Source organism: Cannabis sativa, chromosome 9 (assembly GCF_029168945.1).
Source record: "Cannabis sativa cultivar Pink pepper isolate KNU-18-1 chromosome 9, ASM2916894v1, whole genome shotgun sequence".
Lineage (NCBI taxonomy): Eukaryota > Viridiplantae > Streptophyta > Magnoliopsida > Rosales > Cannabaceae > Cannabis > Cannabis sativa.
In genome coordinates, this window is record NC_083609.1 from 45,105,493 (window position 1) to 45,130,706 (window position 25,214).

The 25,214-nt window shown below is 34.7% G+C and overlaps 1 protein-coding gene across 2 annotated transcripts; it reads right to left on the reverse strand.

The window, feature by feature from the left end:
- Nucleotides 1–1,568: 1,568 nt before the first annotated feature.
- Nucleotides 1,569–5,659, reverse strand: LOC115711930 (uncharacterized). Of its 2 annotated transcripts, none has more exons than XM_030640125.2 (8): nt 5,100–5,659; nt 4,001–4,250; nt 3,569–3,640; nt 3,392–3,459; nt 3,150–3,300; nt 2,196–2,276; nt 1,923–2,012; nt 1,569–1,778 (listed from the first exon to the last, which is right to left on the reverse strand). In XM_030640125.2, exons 2-8 carry the CDS (start codon nt 4,247–4,249, stop codon nt 1,698–1,700), a joined length of 792 nt encoding a protein of 263 aa, XP_030495985.2. In that variant the 5' UTR covers nt 4,250; nt 5,100–5,659; the 3' UTR covers nt 1,569–1,697. The 2 variants fall into 2 exon arrangements, with proteins under 2 accessions (XP_030495985.2, XP_030495984.2); XM_030640124.2 differs by lacking the exon at nt 5,100–5,659 and adding an exon at nt 4,934–5,073.
- Between the last annotated feature and the right edge of the window lie 19,555 nt (nt 5,660–25,214).

Sequence of the window (25,214 nt, forward strand, 5' to 3'; positions counted from 1 at the left end):
CTTGTAACTGTCAAGCTTGTTCTTGCCCTTGCTGCAATATATGGGTGGCATTTACATCAACTTGATGTGAACAATGCATTTCTTCATGGAGATCTCCATGAAGATGTGTATATGACTTTACCTCCTGGGTATAGTCCTAAGGGGGAGACTACACTACCACCTAATGCTGTTTGTAAACTAAAGAAATCTCTCTATGGACTAAGACAAGCCTCAAGACAATGGTTCGAAAAATTCTCTACTGCTCTAGTTGCTGAAGGTTTTAGTCACTCTGCAACAGATCACTCATTGTTCATGAAGTTCACATCTACAAGTTTCATCATTCTACTTGTATATGTAGATGATGTTATACTTGCTAGTAATGATATTAGTGAGTTGGAAACACTCAAAGTCAGGTTAAACAATAAGTTTAAACTGAAAGATCTTGGCAACTTGAAGTATTTTCTTGGTCTTGAGGTTGCTAGATCCAATAAGGGTATTTTCATCTCACAAAGACCTTATGCTCTTCAATTACTTGAAGAGCTAGGGTATACACCCATGGAAGTGAACTTGAAACTGTCACAAGAGGCTCAAGATGAAAAGGATGTGTTAGTTGACCCTACATTGTATAGAAAAATCATTGGAAAGTTGCAATATCTGATCATTACCAGACCTGATATTGCCTATCCAGTGAACAAGTTGAGTCAATTTCTCACTAATCCTAGATCTAGACACTTGCAGGCAGCTCAAAGAGTATTACAGTATGTGAAATCAAGTCCAGGACAGGGAATTTTGTTTCCTGCTGCATCACCAGTGCTTCTCAAAGCTTATACAGACTCGGATTGGGCAGCATGTGTGGACACCAGAAGGTCTACTACAGGGTTCTGCATTTTCCTTGGAAGCTCGATCATTTCTTGGAAAAGTAAGAAGCAAAAGACAGTCTCAAGATCATCTGCAGAAGCAGAATACAGGGCTATGGCAAATACTGTCAGTGAATTGACATGGTTGTTGTCCTTACTCAAAGAGCTTAAAGTTGAACACAAAGGACCAGCATTGATGATTTGTGATAACAAAGCAGCATTACACATTGCAGCCACCCCTGTGTTTCACGAGAGAACAAAACACATAGAGATAGACTGCCATTTAATTAGACAGAAAGTGCAAGAGGGAATTGTCAAGACATCACATGTTTCAACTAAGGAGCAACTTGCTGACATGTTAACTAAAGCACTATTGCCTAATCAATTCAAGTACTTAAAAGACAAGATGGGCTTAGTAGATATCTTACCAGCCATCTTGAGAGGGAGTGTTAATCAGAGCACGTGTGAATTGATTAGTTAGTTAGCAAAGTTGTTGAGAGTTAGTTAGTGAACTGTTTTCTGTTATTGTTGTATTAACTAACTCTGTTCTTACAACAGATTTTCCTCTTGTATTCAGAGCTATATATAGCTCATTCTTGCTCTCTTTCTGTAACTCTTGTACAATCAATAACAGAGTTCATTCTTGTTCATTTTCTCTTCTCTAAATCTAATAACATGCGAAGAATAACACACTATATTACGTACTTGGCAAACAGAAAACAGCTACTTAAATTTTTGTGGCATGTAAAAAAGCTTATGATACTAAACGTAGATTTCGTATTCTTTTTCTGTACATTATATTACGTACAAAATACTTGTTCTAATTTGATCATCATCGGATTAAGAGAGATACACCGAACATCACCGAATTTGTACATATTGTCGACGTAGATTTGGCAATTCACTTTCTTCATCCGATGAAGAGAGCGATAAATGAGAGTCCTACAACATGAAAAAGATAATAAATATACTTTCTATGGGGAAAACTAGATTTCACCAACCAAAAGCTAAAAATCTGGCACAATGATATTTTCCAGCCATTTCGTAATTGAAACGTTAAATTGAATAGGTTATTATGATTCTGACCTGCTGATTTCGTTGACGCTGAATGGAAGTGAATGTTCTTGCCATGATGAAGACCGGAAGAAGAATTCCAATGGTTCTCAACACAAATAACTACAATGAAATGAAAAAATCTATCAAGAAAACACCAGAGCATCACTGTCATCCTTTTTCTTTTTCCCTGGTTTGTCACCAATTTATTTACCACAACTAAAGATAAATTTGATTACAGAATGAATGCTTAGATACCAATCTCATTACTTTCTTTCCCTAAGAATGTATTCTTTGAAAACTTACCATGAACGCAGTCATTGTATACTCCCCTGCTCCACTAATTATAATTGGTAGAGTATGGCGTAAAACTAATAGAACTATAAACTGCATCCACAGAAAAGGAAAATATAAACAGCTCAGTTTTAGATTTTACTTTACATTTGGTCATGTGATTAGTATTTCTTCCAAAGCAAATTCACATTGAGAATCTTAAGTAGCATTGACTTAATTTACATTCTTAAGTTTATTAAACAAGACAAACTATTTCATACATGGAAAGTAAAAAACAAACTCAAAATCTAATAAACTCAGGTTGCTCAGCCATGGTAAATATTGGAGAATTTTATATTAGAGTATGATATCACACTATTTCTGGGAAAAAAAATGTATCTAATCTCAAATGGTATGGAAAGAACCACACAGAATTAACAAACCCTAAAGCCTAAAGCAGTCTTAGATGAAGATTAACAAGGCCCTGTGCACGATTTAAATGAAACTGCACTCGACTTCAATTGGATCAACGACTAAGCCACCTCACTTTGAGGATAATCTTACAAAAGTAGTCTATTTATGCTGCCTGCTATGCTGTGTACTTCTAAACAAATTAAAGAACAAAGGGATAATTACTGGTTGGCAGATGTCCCTGTTGGACAGCAGCTATATAGCAACTCGGGATTCGAAGAACATAACAAATCATTACATTTGAAATTATGTCCATTTGGTGACAGATTTATTTTTCAGCATGCTAAACAGAGTAATCATCTTTTAGACTAATGCTCAATAGTTCTATTTTCTAACTTGTAACAAATGAAATTGAAAAGAAAAATTAATTTCTGTTTCATTTGAAAATCAAAGCTAAAGAAGCCAAACACTAATCATTTTTCTTATATATTTTGATATAACTTTTAATGAAGATGTGGAAAGGTCTATTATTGTAATAGTAAGCCATTAGAGCAAGGAAAAACTGAGAAAGCTTACTATTATAGCAATTACTCTAAAGCACATTATACTTCTGGTAGAGGGCACTGGATAGTCATCAAAATCAGAACCAACATAATCGCCATCACTAGTAACCATCCCTATGAATTGAGAATTATGTAGCTCTCTTCCAGAAATTTCCCAGTTTCCCCTGAAGATGAAGACACCATATAAAACTTCATAAATTATTTTGTATATGAAAGGGTAACCAACTACATGTACAACACAATTATGTAATATACCTGAAGTTCATAGGAACACCAGCATAATGAAACAAAGGAGGCGGTGCAGTGTAACCTGATTTAAATTGCTGCAATTTCAAAATTCAAAGTCAAATACATAAAAAGAAAAAAAAAAAAACTGAAAATTAAAGTTTGTGCTTCTAAATTGACACCAACTGGAGGTGAAAAACAAAGTACCTGGTGGCAAATTTCGCAGATGATATCGCCTTTTTCATTGCACCATCTCTGAACACATTTACGGTGAGCATACTGCAAATTAAAAATAGTTAATAAGTAGACCATCTATATCCATTATAAAACATAAATGGCCAAAACAAAAAAGTGCACAATGTCAGTCACAAGAATTAACATGAAAGAGCTTTAACAATTAGATTCTTATTAAGGAAGAGAGAGAGAGAGAGAGAGAGAGAGAGAGAGAGAGAGAGAGAGAGAGAGAGAGAGAGAGAGAGAGAGAGAGAGAGAGAGAGAGAGAGAGAGAGAGCAATCACAAGAACAATCACTGCCATTAGGTGGATATAAGAACAATCACTGTGAAAGAAAAATGTTAATTCCTCTAGGAATTAAATGTAAGTAAGATAATAGCAACATAACAAGTTATATTGTACTGACCTTTAAGCTACCACGGCAAGAACATGGTGACTCCATATTCAAGTCTTCATCCTCATCATGGCAAATCCTACACTCAACCAATTTACTAGAAGATGAACTCATATTTAAATCTATCTTATGTGAAGAAACCATACTATCTTGGCTTGCTATGATCATAGACTGCTGCAACTGATTTTTTCTTTCTATTGCTGCTTCAAGGGTAGACTCTGTAAGCAGCCGATCCACCAAAAGCACAAAATGATCCCCCATCCTTCAATTACAGAAACAATGTTTTTATTTTTAAATAAAATTACGTTAATTTAAAAAACCTTGTCCTCTTACTGTGATTTTAATTACAGCCCAAGAAAAGAAGAATAATTTGATATTACCTCAACTACTCATCTGGTCATCTTACATTTATTAGATCGGCAACATAATCTCAGTAAATTGTTTTGGCATAAAATGCCTCAGAGTGGCTAAAATAATTTTTCTTTTCCTTAATGTTGCTAAAACAATTAAGGTTTTTGACAAATAAATATGTATGTTTGAAGTTTCCATCTTCAGGCTAAATGGAATAACAAACAACAATACAAATACTTACTCCAAAAAAATCGAAAAAAAAAAAGTGAAAATGGGCAGTTCTTAAAGATTCCAAAAATGTGACTTTTTTTTTCTTTTTTTGGAGGGAAGCAAAATGTGACATTTAAGCACCAAATAATAATCTGTTTTAAGTTTCTCAAAGAAAAAGAATGATCTGTTTTAAGGTTGAAGGGAAAATATGAAAATGGTGAGGAAATGAAATGCGAAATTTAAGAAAAAAATAGCAAAAACAAAGGAAAACAAACATCAATAACCGTATTAATGCTCCATGTTGATTCCGAAATCAATCCCAAAAAGTTACTTTTTTTTGGTAACAAAGACCCAGATAAGAAAAGAATCATAAAAAAAACGTACATAAAATTTCAAACAATAAAACCCAGGTTTCCATTTTGTATAAAAAGGATCGAATTGGGAATCAGAACCCAAACCCAGAAAGAGAAGAGGAATGAGTTGTAGACATAAAAGTATAAGCTTACTTATAAATGCATATCGGAAAAGGGTTGAAAGGGAGAAAACTTACAAGAGTGGGATTGGGATTCCTTTCTTCTGCAACAAAAGAAACAAAGATAGCTTGGCTTGGCTTGGAGAAGCAAGAGATTGAGTGTTGGCCTTGACCACTTTCTATGTCCCTCCTCACAAACCAAGAAATGTTTAAATCTAACAAATAGTTTCTTTTCTTTCTTAACAAAAACCCAAAACTTGATACAAGGAGAAAAGAACAGGAGAATCAAAGTATAACTCTCTGTATAAAACAAATACAATATGGCATTTTACAAGAGAGAGTGAGGGAGTGAGGGAGTGAGGGAGTGAGGAAGGAAGCGTGGGCTAGGAAAGTGGGTTGGGTGGCAGTGAAAAACCCAAAAGGCCGAAAAGAAATTCCTCTTTTTCGCTTTTCCCAAAGAGAAGAAAAAGAACATTATAAACAAAAAAACACCATCCAATCCCTTCGCTGGTGAATTGGCATAGTACTCCGTACGTACGTATCCCACTACACGCACGCACACGACGTGCCTAATTTTGTTAGAGAAATTTGATTTTGCATGATTATATTATGGTAAAATTGATAATTAAAACTCATGTGTAATAGTATCCGATATTTGTGTTTTTTTTAATACTAGATAGTAACCACGTGCGAGGCACGTTTCTAACTTTGATAGAATTATTTCTATTAAGGGTGTGTTTCGAAAACCACAATATAATTGAATTTGTGTGTAATTAAAGGTAATTATATAATTTGGCATATTTTTCTGAACATATAATTACATTGTAACTGTATAATTGGAAGTAATTGAGCGGTTCAATTACATTCTCCAATTCTCATGGCCCCATGAGAATTGAATGTAATTACACTGTATAATTACTAAAAACTTTCCATATTAAACATTAGCTACTAAAAAATATTATTTTCCCATGTAATTACTAATTATTTTACCAAACAAGATATTAGGAATTCATATGTAATTACCACCTTATATCCAAACACACCTTGCATTTTAAAATATAAGTGTAATTACTAAGGTCTGTTTGGAAACAACTGTGTAATTACTATGCAGCTACTAGGGTAGTAATTACACTGTATAGTAATTACATTGTATTTTAAAATATTTGGATGTTAAAATATTTTAAAATACAAGGTGTCTTTGGATGTTAAGTGGTAATTACATGTGAATTCCTAATATCATGTTTGGCATGATAGTTAGTAATTAGACAGTAAATTAATATTATAATATTTAAAAATAAATTTCATCAATTAATAATATATAAATAAATAATAATCTCTTCATAAAATAAAGTCAAAACTATAACAATTTAATAGCAAATATTTAAAATAATTTTTTTAAGACTATCTAATTGCTCTTGCGTTCCATATATTTTGAGCTATTATATCTCTAAAATTAAACATATATTGTTTGTCATCATCTGTTGGCCCGTCACCAAGTTCTTCATCTAAATCTGAATCAAAATCAATATTGTTCAAACTTTCACAATTTCCTATTTCATTTTCCATGTCCTCTTCGAAAAATTCATCTACCCAATTCCACTTGCGAATAAAGTTGTGAAGTACATAACATGCTAATACAATCCAACCTTATTTTTTGATGATTGATAGAAAAAGGATAAGTCAATAGATTAAAAATAATTAAAATATCATATCAATTAATTAAAATAATTTAAATTTATTTTTGGTATGTAATTACACAGTGTAATTATACCCAATTCTCATGGGGGTATGAGAATTGGAGAGAGTAATTGAGGCCTCCCAATTACCTCTAATTACACAGTTACTATGTAATTACGTGGCCACACAAACATGTCAAACTGTGTAATTACCTCCAATTACATATAATTCCAATTCCCAGGTGGCTTTCCAAACGCGCCCTAAACTGTGTAATTATCACCCTAGTAATTACACAATTACTTCCAAACACACATTGAAAAGGTCTTACCAAATATTATTGAATATTTTCAATTTATATAATCTTTTTAAATGAGTTATGGAATTGAATATTTATTTAGAAAATAAGTAATAAAAATGATTAATTAAGTTACCTTTTGTATTATATCAATAAGAGTTAGATTTTTTATTCGAAAATAAGAGTTAGATTTTAATTATTTTTGTGGACTTATATATCAGTAACTATTATATTAATTTGTTGTGGCAAAAATAAAAAAGCATACTAACATGTGGTTCGTCAAGTAAGTTGTATTGAATAACTTGAATTGATCATATTCTTAATAGTTGTGTGAATTTCTTTTATTTTAAAAAGTTGAACATATATGAAAGTGAGATTTTTAACATTCTCTATAAAATATTTTTTAAATTAAGTTTTTACAGGAAAAAAAATCTTTAAAATTTGAAAAAGTATTAATCAATAAAAATAGGTTAAATAAAAGTATAGGATTCAAATAATTTCCAACCATTTATTGTATATTTAATTTAAAAGTAGATATTTTACAAATTTTTGTCATAAAAAAAGAATATCTATCGTGTATTTAATATTTTTAATAAGAACTAAAATTAATTTATATATATATATATCACTTCATTCAAAAGAAAATAAGTATTCTTTATATACACATTTTTTTTAACAAATAATTTATAGATAATTAGTTAGGATTGTTTTCATTTAAATTTTGTAAATCAGTTATGATCAGCCAATTTTAAAAGAAATAAAATAATTAATAAATATAAAAAATATAATGAAAGAAAAATCGATTATTCCCAAGATTATATTAACGATTTCAAACTTTTAATTGTTGATTATGTCTCTCATTTTTTAGTGGGTATCAGTATCAATGGAACACAAATGAATTTTCTGGCTTCTTTATATTTAATTAGTTGATAAATTTGTTTGATCTTCATTAATTTTGGCCACATGCAATAAAAATTATACCCAGTAGAACATCCCTAAATGAAAGTTTGGGAGTTACTTAAGACCTCAAGACAAAATAAATAGGTAGACAACATGTGCGTTTGGAAAGCCACAATGTAATTGAATTTGTGTTTAATTGGAGATAATTACACAATTTGACATGTTTGTCTGACCATATAATTACACTGTAACTGTGTAATTGGAAGTAATTGAGGGGTTCCAATTACACTCTCAAATTCTCATGCCCCCCATGAGAATTGATTGTAATTACACTGTGTAATTACTAAAAATTTTCCATATTAAACATTAGCTACTAAAAAATATTGTTTTCCCATGTAATTACTAACTATTTTGCCAAACAAGATATTCGAAATTCATATGTAATTACCACCTTATATCCAAGCACACCTTGCATTTTAAAATATAGTGTAATTACTAAACTGTATAATTACTACCCTAGTAATTACCCTACTTAGTAATTACATAGTTACTTTCAAGATGCCATTTTGGTGTATATATTGGAGCCAAACCTCTTTTAGAATTGTGTTTAATAGGACTATGGCCCACCATATATAAATATACAGTAGCAACTTTTAAGTTTGTAATTTCAATATGTTTCTACTTCTTCTTGGTTCTTAGAACAGTTTCTCTATGTTCTGTCCTTGGTCGTTGTTTCTTTTTTTTTTCAGAGATAAAACAAGCTGCAGAAGAAACAAAACAAATCAAAGCATGCAGCAAACATAGGAGACTAAAACGAATCCTCATGGTCATCCTCTCTCATCCTGATGGCCTCCTTTGCAAGTGAATGAGCGCTTGTGTTAAGTTGGCGCGGTAAGTGAAGAAAGGAAACACCATGGAAGTTGGAGAAGGAGAGCCTGATCTGAGCAACAAGGCTTGAAAGGGCTGAATTATCCTTCCAAGTGTCATTAACCTTTGAGACTAAATTTAGGCAATCCGAAAAGATAAATCTCAGCATTAGCTGGGACGAAAGACACCAAGAGAGGCCATGGTACAAGGCTTGGGCCTCTACAAAGATGGGGGAGGAGGCTCCTGGCTTCTGGATTTTTGTTGAGTCAATAATGCGATGAGAGCCAACCTTTAAAACAAAGCCAAGTCCTGTAATACATCGGTCTTGATCAAGAGCAGCATCAACATACAAGGCCGGAGTGTCCTCCTGGATGATTTCAGGGAAAGATAATAGAAGATGTTGATGAGAGGTTGAGTGTGAAATATCTTGAGAATGTAGGTGTTGAGCCTCCCTATAATCCCTCAAGTAGTTACAAACAAATTCTTCCACATTGTTAGGTTCAGGAGAATTTCTAAATAAAATAGAATTCCTGGTATTCCATATATGCCAGATTATGCTAACAAAAAGAGGAAGTTCTTCTGTGGAAATAAGCTGCAGTGCTTGAAGATAATAATCCTTAATATCATAACTTCGGTGGTCATTGTGGAAATTTTTGAATTTTGAGTACTTCCATATATTGTGAGCCCTGGTACAATCAATAAGAGCATGAGAAACAGACTCAGTAGTAGTGCCGCAAAAATTACAGGAAGGTTGAGGAAGAACTTTCTTGTGAAACAAATTTAGAGCACACGGCAAAATACAATTGAAAGCTTTCCAGGAGAAGTGTTTAATTTTTTGGGGGATTGGAAGGGTCCAGAGAGTTTTCCACCATTTTTCAAAAGGATTTGGATTGGAAGAAGAAGGAGAGTGAGTATTGGCAGTAGTAGAAGCTAGATGGTAAGCAGATTTAACAGTGAGGATGCCAGAATGGTGAAATCCCCAAATGAGAGTATCAGCAGGGGTATAGTGAAGGGAAATTTGGAGAATCTTGCTGACCTGATATAGAGGAAGGTAGTGTTTTAATCGAGAAACATTCCAAGTGTTATCAGAGTTGATGAAAAAAGAAACAAACGAAAGAGATGGCTCAATAGGATGAAGAATGGTAGGAGAAGAAATGTCAGGTATCCAATTTGAAGCAGATAAGGGGATGCTATTGCTAGAACCTATCTTCCAGACCAGACCACGCTTGAGGAGTTGGCGGCCCCAGAGGAGACTTTTCCAGATAAAAGAAGAATTGTGACCATTTGGAGCAACAAGGAAATCAGAGTTTTTGAAATAGTGAGCTTTCAGAATGGAATGCAAGAGAGAGTCTGAGTTAGACCAAAAGCGCCAAGCTTGCTTGGCAAGAAGGGCTTGATTATGGAAATTGAGAGTCCTAAAACCCAAACCACCAAAAAATTTAGAGACCGTGAGACTAGACCAAGACTTCCAATAGATTTTACGATCATTAGAATTAGAACCCCACCAAAATTTAGCAGTCAATCGCTGAATCTGATTACAGATAGATTTGGGAAGCTTAAAACAAGACATAGCATAGGAAGGAATCGCCTGAATAACAGCTTTGATAAGTGTTTCTTTACCAGCTCGAGAGAAGAGTTTACCATCCCAAAGATTTAGACGAGAGGAAACACTCTGAACAAGATAATGAAAAACAGAACTGGTGACCCTGCCCACACAATGAGGAACACCCATGTATTTGCTAATAAACCCCTCACTCGCCAAATGAAGAGCATTCCTAAACTCATTTTGAGAAGTTTGAGAAGTATTAGGAGAGAAAAGAATTGAAGATTTATCTCAATTTACCAGTTGGCCCGTGGCTTGGTGATAGAGATGGAGGACATTATTAATGGCCTCACTAGAATTAGAAACAACCGGAGTGAATAACATATTGTCATCAGCAAATAACAGGTGAGATAAAGAAGGGGCTCCCCTACAAATCCTAATGCCATTAAAAGTACCCATATTTTCATGCAGACGAATTGCAGCAGAAAGACCTTCAACCACAAGGAGAAAAAGATATGGAGATAAAGGATCTCCTTGTCGAATGCCACGAGAGGAATGAAATGCTTCAGACATGGAACCATTTAGAGATAAGCGAGAAGTAACCGTGGAAAGGCATTTCATGATGAGAGAAATAAAATGAGTAGGGAAGCCAACATGGAGAAGGAGGTGATTAAGAAATTTCCATTCAACACGGTCAAAAGCCTTTTCCATATCAAGCTTGATGGCTGCCCAACCAGTTTTACCAGTTCTTCTGGTGTGAATGGCATGAATGATCTCGTTGGCAATAAGGATGTTATCAGTAATTTGCCTGCCTTTGAGAAAAGCACTTTGATTAAGGCTAATGATGGAGTGGAGAACGTTCTTAAGTCTATTAGCGAGAACTTTGGATAGGCACTTGTAGAGGGTATTACAGAGACTTATGGGGCGGAAATCACGAACTGTTTTGGGGTTTTTCTTCTTGGAGATGAGAACCAGAACAGTGTCATTTATCAAAGAGATGTCCCCATTGTGATTGAGAATTTGCAGAAGAGCACGACAAAGGTCAGACCTAAGGATATGCCAGTTTTTCTGGTAAAAAAGAGAGTTTAGCCCATCAGGACCAGGAGCTTTGTCACCAGAAAGACTGAACATAGCCTGCTTGATCTCAATTTCAGTGAAATCCTCAGACAAAAGAGCAATTTGAGTAGAGGAAAGAGTTGTTGTGATTCCATTGAGAATGGAATTAATGGCTATATCACTAACACCCTGGGTATGGAAAAGAAGAGTGTAAAAATTTAGAAACTGGGAGAAAATGGTAGGAGAATCCTGAGCAATCGAGCCATCAGCAAGAGTAAGACTGCGGACAAAGTTATTCTTTTTCCAGATTGAGGCTTTGCGATGAATTTTTTTTTGTATTTTTGTCACCAGCACGAAGCCAATCAACTCGAGATCTTTGCTGCCAGTAAATTTCATCTTTTAGAAGCAGCCTATCTAACTCAGATTGAAAATACACAGCCTGTTGAGAAGATTGGGAAGTAGGTTGAGAGTCATTTAAGAGCCGATGCAACTCAGCTTGAGTTCTGGAGATTTGAATTTTAAGGGGATATTGAGAATTACTCCAAGTCTTATATCAGTGGGACAATTCGATTGCTTGCTCAGGAAGGTTTGAAGAGGAGAGGAAATGGGGAGTAACAGGAGTGTGCCAAGAAGAATGGACAGTATCATTGAAAGAAGGATCATTAAGCCAAAAATTTTCCATATGGAAATGAGAGGACCTATGAGATGACATAGTAGTGTCTTGAAGCTGAACTTTGAGAACTCTATGATCAGATCCATAGAACCCCAAGTGGAAGAGAGAAGCCTGAGGAAAAAGTGTTGGGTTTTGTGCCCTAAATAAAACCCTTTACAATCTGATTAGTTATCAATATAAGAAATTTGAAGTGATTTATGTTTGCATGAATTTTACATGCTAATGGTTTAATATGTTTATTACATTTACACACAAAATCTGTTAAGTCGAGATCATATGTTTATTCACAATTACAGTATCGTTAACACAGTGGAATGTGATTGTGATTATATGTATCAAAAGACTAAGTCCCTGTTTCATCAGTGTTTTGGATTTACACTGATGTGATAATCAGCGATGATGTGTACTTACACTTGGAGTAAGTGTTATGTTCTTTCCAGAATATTGGTAAAGTATACTAGTTTCGAATGTATGGAGTATACATTGGACTGGACCGATATTGCAACTTAGTAAAGATATTATAAACTTACCGTCATATCTTTCTAAGTCAATATCAGTAGTTGATCTTAAGATTAAAAGAATCTAAATCCTGATATGCTTAGGCTCAACTCAGGAGTACTATTCATGTTCTTTGATTTATTAGTTAAGCCTACTTTTGGGTCAGGGTGATACGTATATTTTGGGAACATGATAGTATGATTGAGTGGGAGTGCTGAACATAAATATGGAATCTATAGCTTCTACTGGTGTATAGAAGTCAAGTGATGATTCCCTTCGAGCTTAGCTAAATAGAAGTAAATGGATGAGCTCTTGTTTAAGTGACTAATTCTTAGATCACTAAACATCATTTACAGGTAGCTAAGTGTTTTAAGGGGAAAAATACGTTGAGGGGTGAGAACGGTAAAATTATCCCATCTCGATGTAAATCATCTATATAGAGGATCTTTGATCACAATAAGATTATAACAATGGTTAAATGAGATAGCATATCTATATCGTGGAACATATAATATGCTCTATATAAGTCTGAGAGTCCAATTCTAAGTTCTAAGAGTGGATTCAACGAGGAATTAATAAGTAGGGATTTACTTAGTAAATTCGGTTCACTTATTGGAAGCTCAGCATATAGATCCATGGTCCCCATTCTAGTTGAGACTATACTGCTTGTAAGACTCAATAATTGATTTGTGATTAATCAATTATAATTCTAAAGTTAGACTATGTCTGATTTGTGAATTTTCACTAAGCAGGGGTGAAATTGTAAGGAAAAGAGATTCTAGCTTTATTTATTTATTAATAGACTTTATATGTCTAACTAATAATTAAATTAAATGAAAATATTATTTAATAATCTATTTTAGTTATTAAATAATTAGTTTTGGCATTTAAATGGTTAGAATTGGAAAAATGGCGTTTTTGAGAAAATAGAAATAAAAATTGTGAAAACTGCAAAATCCAAGTAAGGCCCATTAACACCTATGGCCGGCCACTTGGATAGCTTTTTCCAATTAATATTTTCATTATTTTAATGCCAAATAATTACTAACCTAAACCTAGTAGTTGCCTATAAATAGAAATTGATGGCTCAGTCAAATTAATGCTTTTTGTCAAAAAATCAGAAAAAAAAACTTTTTCAAAAAACTGAGCCTTCCCTCTCTCTCTATAGCCGAACCAATCCCTCTCTCTTTTGCTCTTCTAAATTTCGAACCTCAGTGATAGAGTAGTGCCCACACACAGCAAGTGGTACCTCAATCATAGATTGGAAGACTGTGAAGGATCACACACAAAGAGAAGGACATTCGGGCTCAAATCTTGATAATACTCTGCGACAGAAAGGATACAAGGGTTAGAGATCTGAGTGGAAGGAGACATTATTCCGCTGCAACCAATGTAAGGTTTTATTAACTTTATATGTGTTTATTTATCGTTTTAGAAAGTTCATATTCAGGGTGTTAAACAACATACATGTGAGTAGATCTAAGATCCTGGTAAAATAAATTCCAACAAAAAGATCCTGCCAAGATTGAGTGGTGGTACACCAGTCAAGGCGTTCCAAAGTACGTCCGTGTCTCCAAGTGAATTTGTTACCCAAATAAGAAAGGGGGAGAAGATTACATTTAAACAAAAAAGAGTGAAAGTGATGCATGCTATGAGGAGGGGGAGGGTTATGAGAATTCTTATCACTAACAGAAAGATAATCGTTAAAGTCACCTATAACTAGCCAAGGTAAAAGCGGAGCAGTGTCATACAAACGATTCACAAGAGTCCAAGTAACATTTTTAAGATCAGAATAAGGAGAACCATAAAAACCAGAAAAGTGCCATTGCATATCATTAGAGTTATTTATAATACAGTCAATATGATTAAGGGAGTAGGAAATAACAGTTACATCTAAACAATTGTTCCAAAAAAGCAAAAGCCCTCCCCCTAAACCTTGCCGAGGCACCTCCAAAACATTGTCAAAATGAAGCTTGTGCTTGAAGGTATGTCCACGGCCAGGCGGCAGCTTAGTCTCCATAACAAAAAGCAACGTCGGTTGGTGCTGCTTGACCAACAGGGAGAGATGACGGAATGCTCGAGGACTCCCTATTCCAACGGCAGAGACTCATTTTTCTCCGCAGGGCCGCATAGCAGCACCCGCCGTTGCGTCATCATCTGACATTGAGGGAACCACGACGTCCTCACAAGACACTGCTCGAGCTCTCTTCAGGATGCTGCGAACAGAGTCGCCAACTTAAGCAGATTGACGTGTGAAGGGGCGTCTAGTTCTAGGGGAAGAAACAGGGGAAGCAAATGAACAAGGCTCTTGAATAACAGGACCTGCAGATCTGGTACTTTGAGGGGGAGATGGGCTGGGCATGGTCACATCAATTCCTTTGCCCTTATCAGTATGGGTAATGATGGACGTGGTCATAATAGGTGGAGGAATTGTGGAGTGAGAAAATAGCGCAGGCACAAAAGCAGGAGGAGGAGCGAAACCAGTGGTGGAAGTGTCCACACGGAGAAACTGATCAACAGCTTGCTGCAAGCTTTGATCATTGGCAATGCTATGAGGGAGATACTCTTCATAAGGAGTGGAGTTTGAAATCTCAAAGGGATTCCTCTTGTGATGGGCAGGGGTTGTGGCACACAGGGTTTCTTTGTATTTAAGGAGAGGAGGGATGGGGAAGTTATCACAACGCATGAGATACTTGGTGCACTTATTGTAGGTATGATCCACGAGGCCACATAAATAGCAGAAGTTTGATAAGCTTTCAAATTTGAAGTTGATCCATTTTGGGTTACTTATCCCACGAAATTGAATGGTCATACCATGCCGTAGAGGCTTGGTAATATCAAACAATATCCGGAGGCGGAGATAAGGGCCAAAATTCTCAAGCAGGGACAAGGGGTAAATTTCAATGAGTTCCCCAATCTCATCAACGATAAATTGAGCCAGCTGAGGGCTTTTACGCCCAAAGGGGATATGGTGAGCTTGAACTCAGAAGGGAACATAACGGACGGAATCATGAATGGGTGTGGGAGAAACATCAGGGTGTGTGAAGACCATAAGAAACTTATCAAAGTGCGATGGTTGTTCTTCAAGAACACGACGACGGTCGCCGTGACATTGGAAGGTAGCAAGAAAAAGACCTGAGTGATACTCACAGATTTGAACAGGGAAGCGAAGAGTCCAAGCATCGGACATGGCCTTTTTAATCCAGGAAGGCTTGACAGATTTTGGAGTAAGGAGTTTGAAGAATAAGCAAAAGGAGTTGGAATCAGGTGGGTGATTCAAGGAGATGTGGTCAAAGTCGTGAATGAGACTTTCCTCATCCTCAAGCGCAGTAAGGGAATTTAGGGTACGGGAAGAAGAAGCCATTGAAAGAAGGAAGAGAAGGATAGGTAGGAATATCTGGAAGAGAAGAAGTTGGGATGATAGGAAGTGGAAATGATGGTGAAAATAAATAGGCAGTAAGAGAAACAAGGAAAGAGAATACCTGGAGCAGAAGGGCCATCTCAAAGATTGAATCGTCCTCTGAACCAACTCTTCGATTCCTGCAGAAGCCGTCTGAAGGAGGAAGGTAATGATTATGGTGATGGGAAGGCTTGTGAGAGAGGAAACAGCGGTTGGTGTATCTCTCTGGATTCGACGAAGAAAGGGGGAGAAATATAAAGACTGAGAGTACATTAAATGCAGAAAAGATTGTGCCGTTAAAATTAAATGCAATCGATAGAGAGAGAGGGCATTAAATAGCTTCTAAGCTTGAAAGATTAAGGGGTTTTTCATAATGATTAAGGATGACGTAGGCACAATTAATGTAGACAAGATGACCAAAAAACAAACAGACAAGAGGGGGAAGAGATGAAGACGAGAAGCAAAGCTTAGGGAAGAAGAAAGCAAGAAGCCCTTGCTGATCAATACCAGAGCCACGCCTGTAGGAAGCTTCACGAAGAAGAAGAAAAATTTTGATTTTTCATTTGTCTTCTTTATTAGAGAGACGAACAAAGGTTTACCTATCCCACTATCCAGCAGCTATGTGAAGCTAATTAACTTTGGTCGTTGTTTCTTTATTGCCTTTGAACTTATTATTTTGTTGGATGAATTGGTGTCTCTGTTAACACATCTCTTTGATAATAATAAAAAAAAAAACTTGATATTGTATTGTTTTGAATAGTCTCCTTAATACTAATAATAAAAAAATTGATATTGCACTGTTTTGAATAGTCACAAATATTTGTAATATAGATAATTACTAATTAACAGTGTTAATTTTAAACTATTAAAATAGACAGAATATACACAACAAATTCCATCAAATAGCCATTTATAAATATTTGTAATATAGATAATTACTAATTAACAGTGTTAATTTTAAACTGTTAAAATAAACAAAATATACACAACAAATCTGTTAAACACAACAAATTCCATCCAATAGCCATTTATTATATATAGATAGATTTATAATTGTTACATATATTATTTTAATTAAAAAAAGTGATGTCAAAATATCTTATTTTAAAATTTTGTTATTTTTTCCGTTGTTAAGTGACAATTAACTTCGTTAAGTGTCAACTCAAAAATATGTGACGACATATTTTTTTAGCTTATTTAATACATAATCTAATAATATGTTACCACGTGTTTTTGAGTTGACACCTAATGCCCAAAAAAGATACGACTGCAACAAAATCGTAAGCTAAAGTATTTTTGTTGCTCTTTTTTTTTATTAGAGTCATATGTGTAATTGTCATAAATATTAAGAGGGTTGCGCCGCAAATATCCCATAATAGTATTAATAACGTAGGTTAATTATTACATTTTGTTTTCAAAATACCCTTCTCTTAACTTAACATCACTTCTTTTCTATTCTCTCTATATTCTCCCAACAGCTCCACCATATCTCCCATTCTTTCATTTTCTTTACTAAATATGACTAAAATTTTACACAAAAGTGATCATTTTTGTTGCACCAAAGCACGAATTGGAGGTGGGACGAGGTAGACGCTAAGCTAAATAGAACCACGGGAACCAATGGGTAATTAGTATTTTTTTGTTTCATTTTGTTGTTGGTTGTTATATTTGTTTTAGAATGTTGTTTTGATGTTCGATCTGTTGATTGCTATTTTTTGTGTAAAAATAGTTGTTCTTCAATTTTTTTGCTTTATACTGGTTCCTAGTTTATTTTCCCTTAGTCCGATCTCTCCCATTCTCTCATTTTCTTTACTAAATATGACTAAAATTTTGCACAAAAGTGATCATTTTTGTTGCACCAAAGCACAGATTGGAGGTGGGACGAGGTAGACGCTAAGCTAAATGGAACCACGAGAAGCATCCACAGGAATCAATGGGTAATTGGTGTTTTTTGTTTCATTTTGTTGTTGGTTGTTATATTTGTTTTAGAATGTTGTTTTGATGTTTGATCTGTTGATTGTTGCTATTTTTTGTGTAAAAATAGTTATTCTTCAATTTTTTTTCTTTTTACTGGTTCCTAGTTTTTTTCGCTTAGTCCGATGGTGCCCGATAAGGGTCTGATGATTGTTCGATGATTGGTTCAAATTTGAGGTTAGGGACGATGTCTATATCCGCCCGATAGGGTGTCTGATGTTGGTCTGATGGTGTGTTCTAATAGTTTTATGATGAAGTTGAGTATAGAGGGTCTGATATATGTCGGATGGGTGTCCGATGGCCATTTGTTTGTGACTTTTAGGGGTCAGGTCCAATGTTGTGTCTGATGTTGGTTCGATAGTGTGGTCCAATAATTTTACTTTTAATTTGAGTTTAGATGGTCTGATATAGGTCAGATGTTTGGCCAATATATGGCTTTTTAAGAACTTTTTATCACTTTTCTGTTAAATTTTTGTTTTAAATTTTTAATTATGTTTTGTTTTTTATGTCCGTAGATGACAGGTTCAATTACTTTTACATTTTTTTATGTATAATGGTGCTTGGGAGCTTGAGGGTAGAGATTGGGTTTATAACCAAGCGAAAAATTTGATATTCGAGATTGATACGAACGTAACCTACTCACATTCGGTTGATCTTTTGTACGAAGAACACGATGTTGACAATTGTTATCCTAAATTTTGTCCACCTGATGTGCCTCCTCCACGTGGAAACAAGCATCAAGTATGTAGAAGACAACTGAGCACTAACCTACAAGGATTAGTGTCGAGCAATTTCCTAGACCTGGAAACTTTATGTTGCATGACATATATAGGCCAACAAGAATCCATGTACCTACCATCAAGGTCCTAGCTAGACTTATAGCTAGTCGGCCAGTAGTGCTAGCTTCCATGCACTGGGCAACCTTCAGAAGGTTGGCCGGCCAAAGGTGTAAGTGTTGGAATATATTTTACCAAGAACTAGATTTACTAACAAGTATGTTTTTAACATCCTGAATTTGAATTTCTAAAACAATGAAACTTAAACACATATAAAGTATGAGAAACCTTACATTAGTTGCAATGAAATTAAATGACTCCTTCCGCTTAGATCTCTAACCCTTGTTCATTTTTGTCGCAGAGTATAATCAAGATTTGAGCCCGACACTCCTTCAGTTGTTTGTATTCTTCACAGTCTTACACACTATGATTGAGGACTAACTTCCTATGGGTGGGAATGCACTCAATCACTAAGGCTCAAATTTTTATGTGAAGAACTCTATAGGATTTCAAAATTAGGAAGAAGAAGAAGAAGAAGTCTCAAACTCTCTAGTTGTCTGATAAGATGTAAACTAGGTTTAGAGTCATTAGTTGGATTATGAGACTACTCTTTTCTTTTTATACTAATTCACTTAGGGTTAGAATTGAATTATATGGAATAAAAAAAGATAAAATAATAGCAAAAGTGGGGACTTAGTGGCCGGCCATGATGTGGGCCCTACACTAATTATATTTTTGCTATTTTTCTCAACCCTTTATCTATTATTTCACAAATGCCTTATTTTCTAATTCTAATCCTATAAATGCCAAAACTATTTATTTAATAATTAAAATCAATTATCAAATAAAATTGTCATCTATATTATTTATTAATTAGACTCCACAAAGTCTCTTAATTAACAAATAAACCCTAAAATCCTATTTCTTTACAATCAGGCCATATCTTTGTGAAAAATTCATAAATAAGACATAGTCTAATTTAGAACTATTATTGATTAATTAAAATCAATTAACCGAGTCTTACAAGTAGTTTGTCTCAACTAGTATGGGTACCATGGGCCTATATAATCGAGCTTCCAATAAGTAGATCTAGAATTTACTAAGTAAATTCCCTAACTTATTAATTCCTCCTGACACCACTATAGATTTGGAATTGCACTCTCAATTATCTAAAACGCTCTATATGTTCCACGATAAATATACGCTATGAGTTATCCATTTATTATAATCCTAATAATCAATGATCCTCTATTACTGAGTAGGAACAAATTTACCATTACACCCTTCAATGTATTTTATCCTTAAAACACTTAGCTATCTATAAATGATATTTTAGCGAACTCATATAATCACTAAAATGAGTACTCAACCATTTATCTCTATTAAGCCAAGCTCGAAGGAAATCATCGTTTGACTTCTATGTCTAGATAGAAGCTATAGATTTTGTATCTATGATTAGCGCTCCCACTCAATTGAACTACCATGTCTTTAATCTATATGTCATGAGAAGATCCATTGGTCTATTTTAATGAGCAGATTGAAGAACACAAATAATGCAACTGAATTAGAACCTAAGCATCTCGGGATTGAAATCATTTCATCTAAGATCAACTAGGTGATATTGAATTGAATAGATACTACAATAAGTTTATTATATCTTATCCAAGTTCAATATCGGTCTCTTTCGATACATACTCCATACATCCAACCCAAGCTTACTTTAACTAATGCCCTGGAAAGGACATAACACTTATCCATTGTGCAAGTAAACTACATTGTAGATTATCATATCAGTTAAACCATGTGTACCGATAAATCATAGGAATACATTTAATTACACAATCTTGATTACTTTCCACTGTGTTGACAACACAATAAATAAGAATATCAATGTGATAAGGATTTGGATGAATTTATAAATCAAATAAATAAATAAATGATCACATGAACCAAATAACACATTAAATAAGTAATGAAAAATAAAACAGTTTCTTTATAGATAATTGAATAGAAAAGATTACATTGAAATAGAGTTTTATTTAGGGTACAAAACTCAACAAACTCCCACTTGCAGTAACATAAAAAAATTAGTACATTTTAATTAATCCTAAATTCATTTTGTGCTTTTCAAATGTAATTATAGTCAAAACTTTGGTGAATGGATCAGCTATGTTGTCTTTAGTATCAACTTTCTCCACTAGTATGTCCCCTCTTGCCACATATTCCCTTATGGTGTGGTATTTCCTCTCTATGTGTTTGCTTCTCTTGTGGCTTCGAGGTTATTTACTGTTGGCTATAGCACCAGTGTTATCAAAAAGTAAAACCAGTGGTTTGTCCATTCCAGGAACAACACCAAGTTCTGAGAAGAACTTTATAAGCCGGACAAGTTCCTTAGCAGTCTCAGCAACAGCTATGTACTCGGCCTCCATGGTAGAGTCTGATGTTGTGGTTTGCTTAGCACTTCTCCAAACAATTGCTCCACCCCCAAGAGTAAATATCATCCCAGTTGTAGACTTCTTGTCATCAAGACATGCCTGGAAATCTGAGTCGGTATAGCCTACATGATTTAAAGCACCACCCTTGTAGACTAACACAAAATGCCTTGTACTTTTCAAGTACTTCAAAATATGCTTAACTGCAGTCCAATGTTCCTCTCTTGAATTTGTCTGATACCTACTCACAATTCCTACTGCATAGCAAATGTCAGGTCTAGTGCATAACATTGCATACATTAGACTTCCAACTGTTGAAGCATAAGGACCCTTCTCATGTCCTCTATCTCTTGAGGATTAGTGGGACACTATTCTTTAGATAGACAAATACCAGATCTAGAAGGCATCACTACCCCTTTGGTATTTGTCATTGAGAATCTCTCTAGCACCTTATCAATGTAAGGTGTTTAAGAGAGAGAGAGAGCAAGGGATCTGTTCTTTCAGTTTATGATGATTTGAATACCAAGAACATAAGCAGCTTCACCCAAATCTTTCATTTCAAACTAAGTGTCAAGCCATTCCTTAATGTCAGTCATTTTCTTGATATTGTTGGCAATAATCAAAATGTCATCAACATAAAGGACCAGGAATACTACCACTTGGTTACCCTTGAGTTGGTAAACACAAGGTTCATCATCGTTTTAGTGAAAGCCGTAGGTTTTGACTATTTCATCAATCCTTTTGTTCCAAGAGCGAGAAGCTTGCTTAAGTCCATAAATGGACCTATTGAGTTTGTAAACTTTCTTTTCCTGCTCTGGAAGCTTATAACCTTCCGGTTGCTCCATATAGATGGTTTCTTCAAGAAGTCCATTAAGGAAAGTTGTCTTGACATCCATTTTCCAAATTTCATAATCGAAAGCAGCAGCTATGGAGAGAAGAAGTCTGGTGGATTTGAGCATGATAACCGGACTAAAAGTATCCTCATAGCCCACACCTTCTCTTTGGGTATAACCCTTAGCGACAAGTCTAGCTTTACAAGTTTCGACTTCGCCACCAGCACCTCTTTTCTTCTTGTAGACCCACTTACATCCAATTGGATGACAATAATCAAGTGCGTCTACGTATTCCTAAACTTTGTTCTTTTTCATGGAATCCATTTCTGAATCCATGGCGACTGACCATTGTTTCCGTTCAGGACTTGCCATTACATGTTTATAGGTTAATGAATCATCATCAATACCGTCACTAATGCCATATTGCTTTCACCATCTAAGCCATAATGAGCTAGTTTTGTGGAAACCCTCCCATTATGGTGAGGAGTCGTGACCTTTCGAACAGGAACATTAGTGGTAGATTTCTCGGTTGTATCAACTTGTATTGGTTCAACCGAGGGAGTGGGAATATCTTCTACTTATGTAGAAGATGATGGAACATTAGATGGAGTTATTTCTGAAAGTATTTCCTCTAATAGTACTTTACTTTGCGGCTTGAAGTTATTTATATAGTCATCTTCAAGGAAAGTGGCGTTTGTAGAATCGAACACTTTATCATCCTTGCGACTATAAAATAGTCCACCCCTAGTCTCTTTAGACTTTTGGACAAACAAGAAAACTTTAATTCGTGCTTCTAGTATGCCTTATATCTTTCTTAAGATATGAGTAGGGCACCCCCAGATTCTATAATAGCGTAAACTAGGTATACAACCATTCCATAGTTCTTTAGGTGTCTTAGTGACCACTTTAGTGGAACAACATTTAAAATGTCATTAGCCATCTAAATAGCATATCCCCAGAAGGACGTTGACAGGGTTAAAAAGCTCAACATAGACCTAACCATTTCCAAAAGTTTGTGATTTCTTCATTCTGCAACTCCATTTTGCTGTGGATTGTTAGGAGCAGTATATTGCGATTCAATTCAAAGTTCAATTAAATGATCTTTGAACTGCATATCCATATACTCTCCACCCCTATCAGTTCATAAGATTTTTAATGTTTTACCTAATTGGTTTTGAGCAAAAGCATGAAATTCCTGAAACTTCTCAAACATTTCTGATTTCTTTTGCATTAGGTAAAGAAAACAATATCTAGAGAAATCGTCAATGAAAGTGCCAAAGTACTCATAAAATCCTCTAACTTTTACATTTGGAGGTCCACAGACATATGAATGCACTAACCTAAGGGGTTCTTTGGCACGATCTCCCTTCGTAGAGAAATAACGCTTAGTCATTTTTCCTTCTAAGCAAGATTCACAAACTAGTAATTCACCCAAGATGACATTTTTCAATGGACCATCTTTTGTTAACCTATGAAGTCTATCATAGCCTATATGACCTAGTCGTAAATGCCATAGATATGTTTCATCATTATTATCAGTCTCTTTCCTTTTATGGTTTCTAGGTTTTTCTATGTTTAAAAGTTCGTTATTAAGCGCATATATCCGGTCTTAAAACATAAAGCCCTTGTTCCATGTGAGCAACACATAATTGAAATCCATTACGAGAAATAATGCAAATAGAACTTGAAAAGTTCAATTGATAAAATTGTGTTTGTAAGCATGAAACACTAATCAAGTTTCTACTAAAATTTGGAATAAATAAAACATTGTCTAAAAGCAAAAATTTATTCTAAATAAAACTCATTTCAATATAATCAGATTTACTTATTAATATAGATCAGAAATAACATTTAATGTTGCATGGTTCACATGATTTATTTCATGATTATATGTACATAATGTATGAATTCATCTGAAACCCTTTTCACATACTTGATCCTGTTTATTGTGTTGTCAACACATTGGAAAGTAAACTGACTATGTGAATAAAGATTCCTAGATTTATCAGACATAGGGTTTTACTGATATGATAATCTACAACAGAGTTTACTTGCCTTTGGAGAAATGCTATGTTATTTCCAGAGCATTGGTTAAAGTAAAGCTCAGGTTGGATGCATGGAGTATGCATCGGAAGGGACCGATATTGAACTTTGACTTAGATTTATTAAACTTACCGTAATATCTATTCAAGTCAATATCGCCTAGTTGATCCTAGATCAAATGATCTTAATCCTGTTATGATTAGGATCGATCTCGAGAGGCTATTCGTGTTCTTTGATTTGTTAGTTAAGCCTACTTTTGGGTCAGGGTGATACGTACATTTTGGGAACACGGTAGTGCAATTGAGTGGGAGCGCTATCATAAACATGGAATCTATAGCTTCTATCTAGCGAATAGTAAGGAAAGGATGATCTCCTTCGAGCTTGACCAAACGAAAATAAATGGTGGAGATCTCATTTCACATAAGCTGAAATATCATTTATACGGGGTTAAGTGTTTTAAGGATTAAATACATTGTAGTGTGTAAAGGTAATCTAATCCCTTTACAGTGTAGATCATTCATATGGAGGATCATTGATCAAATTAGGATTATAACAATGGATAACTAATGATGTGTCTATATGGTGGAACATATAGAGCATTCTATATACTGAGAGTGAAATTCTAAGTTCTATGCGTGGATTCAACGAAGAATTAATAAGTCAGTGAATTTAGGTTATAAATTCTTGATCTGCTTATTGGAAGCTCAGTTATATAGACCCATGGTCCCCCCACTAGTTGAGATAATATTGCTTGTAAGACTCATATAGTTGGTTTTGATTAATCAATTATAATTCTTAAATTAGACTATGTCTATTTGTGAATTTTTCACTAAGTAAGGGCGAAATTGTAAAGAAAGAGTTTTAGGGGCTGTTAGTGTTATTATTTTGTGACAGTGTTTGTTCTGTTCAATGTCTAGTCATATCTGGATTTTTAGTCTGTTATATCTGCACTAACGTTTGTTTACGAGAGTCTTATTTTAAGTTTTAGTTAGTGCCAGCTGGACTTAATTTGTGGATATATAAATAGTCAGTTTCTGTTAGTAAATTGGTTATCCATTAAATCGTTCAGACATTTATTTCGTTTGTTTGTGTAGAGAGAGTCGTATCTTGTTTCTTGTTGTTGTGATCACAGGTCAATTCTTGGAGCTTGAGAGTGTTCATCAATGGCGGAATGATCTGAATCTGGAATTGCTGAGTTCAAACTGAAGGGAGTTCAGTGTCATCTT

What these genes read in the sequence shown, in the direction of transcription:
- LOC115711930 (XM_030640124.2), bottom strand. An exon ending in CTTGCCGTGGTAGCTTAAAG is followed by an intron (nt 3,641 to 4,000) that starts GTCAGTACAATA and finishes TTTAATTTGCAG; the next exon opens with TATGCTCACCGTAAATGTGT. An exon ending in AGCGTCAACGAAATCAGCAG is followed by an intron (nt 1,779 to 1,922) that starts GTCAGAATCATA and finishes TTCATGTTGTAG; the next exon opens with GACTCTCATTTATCGCTCTC.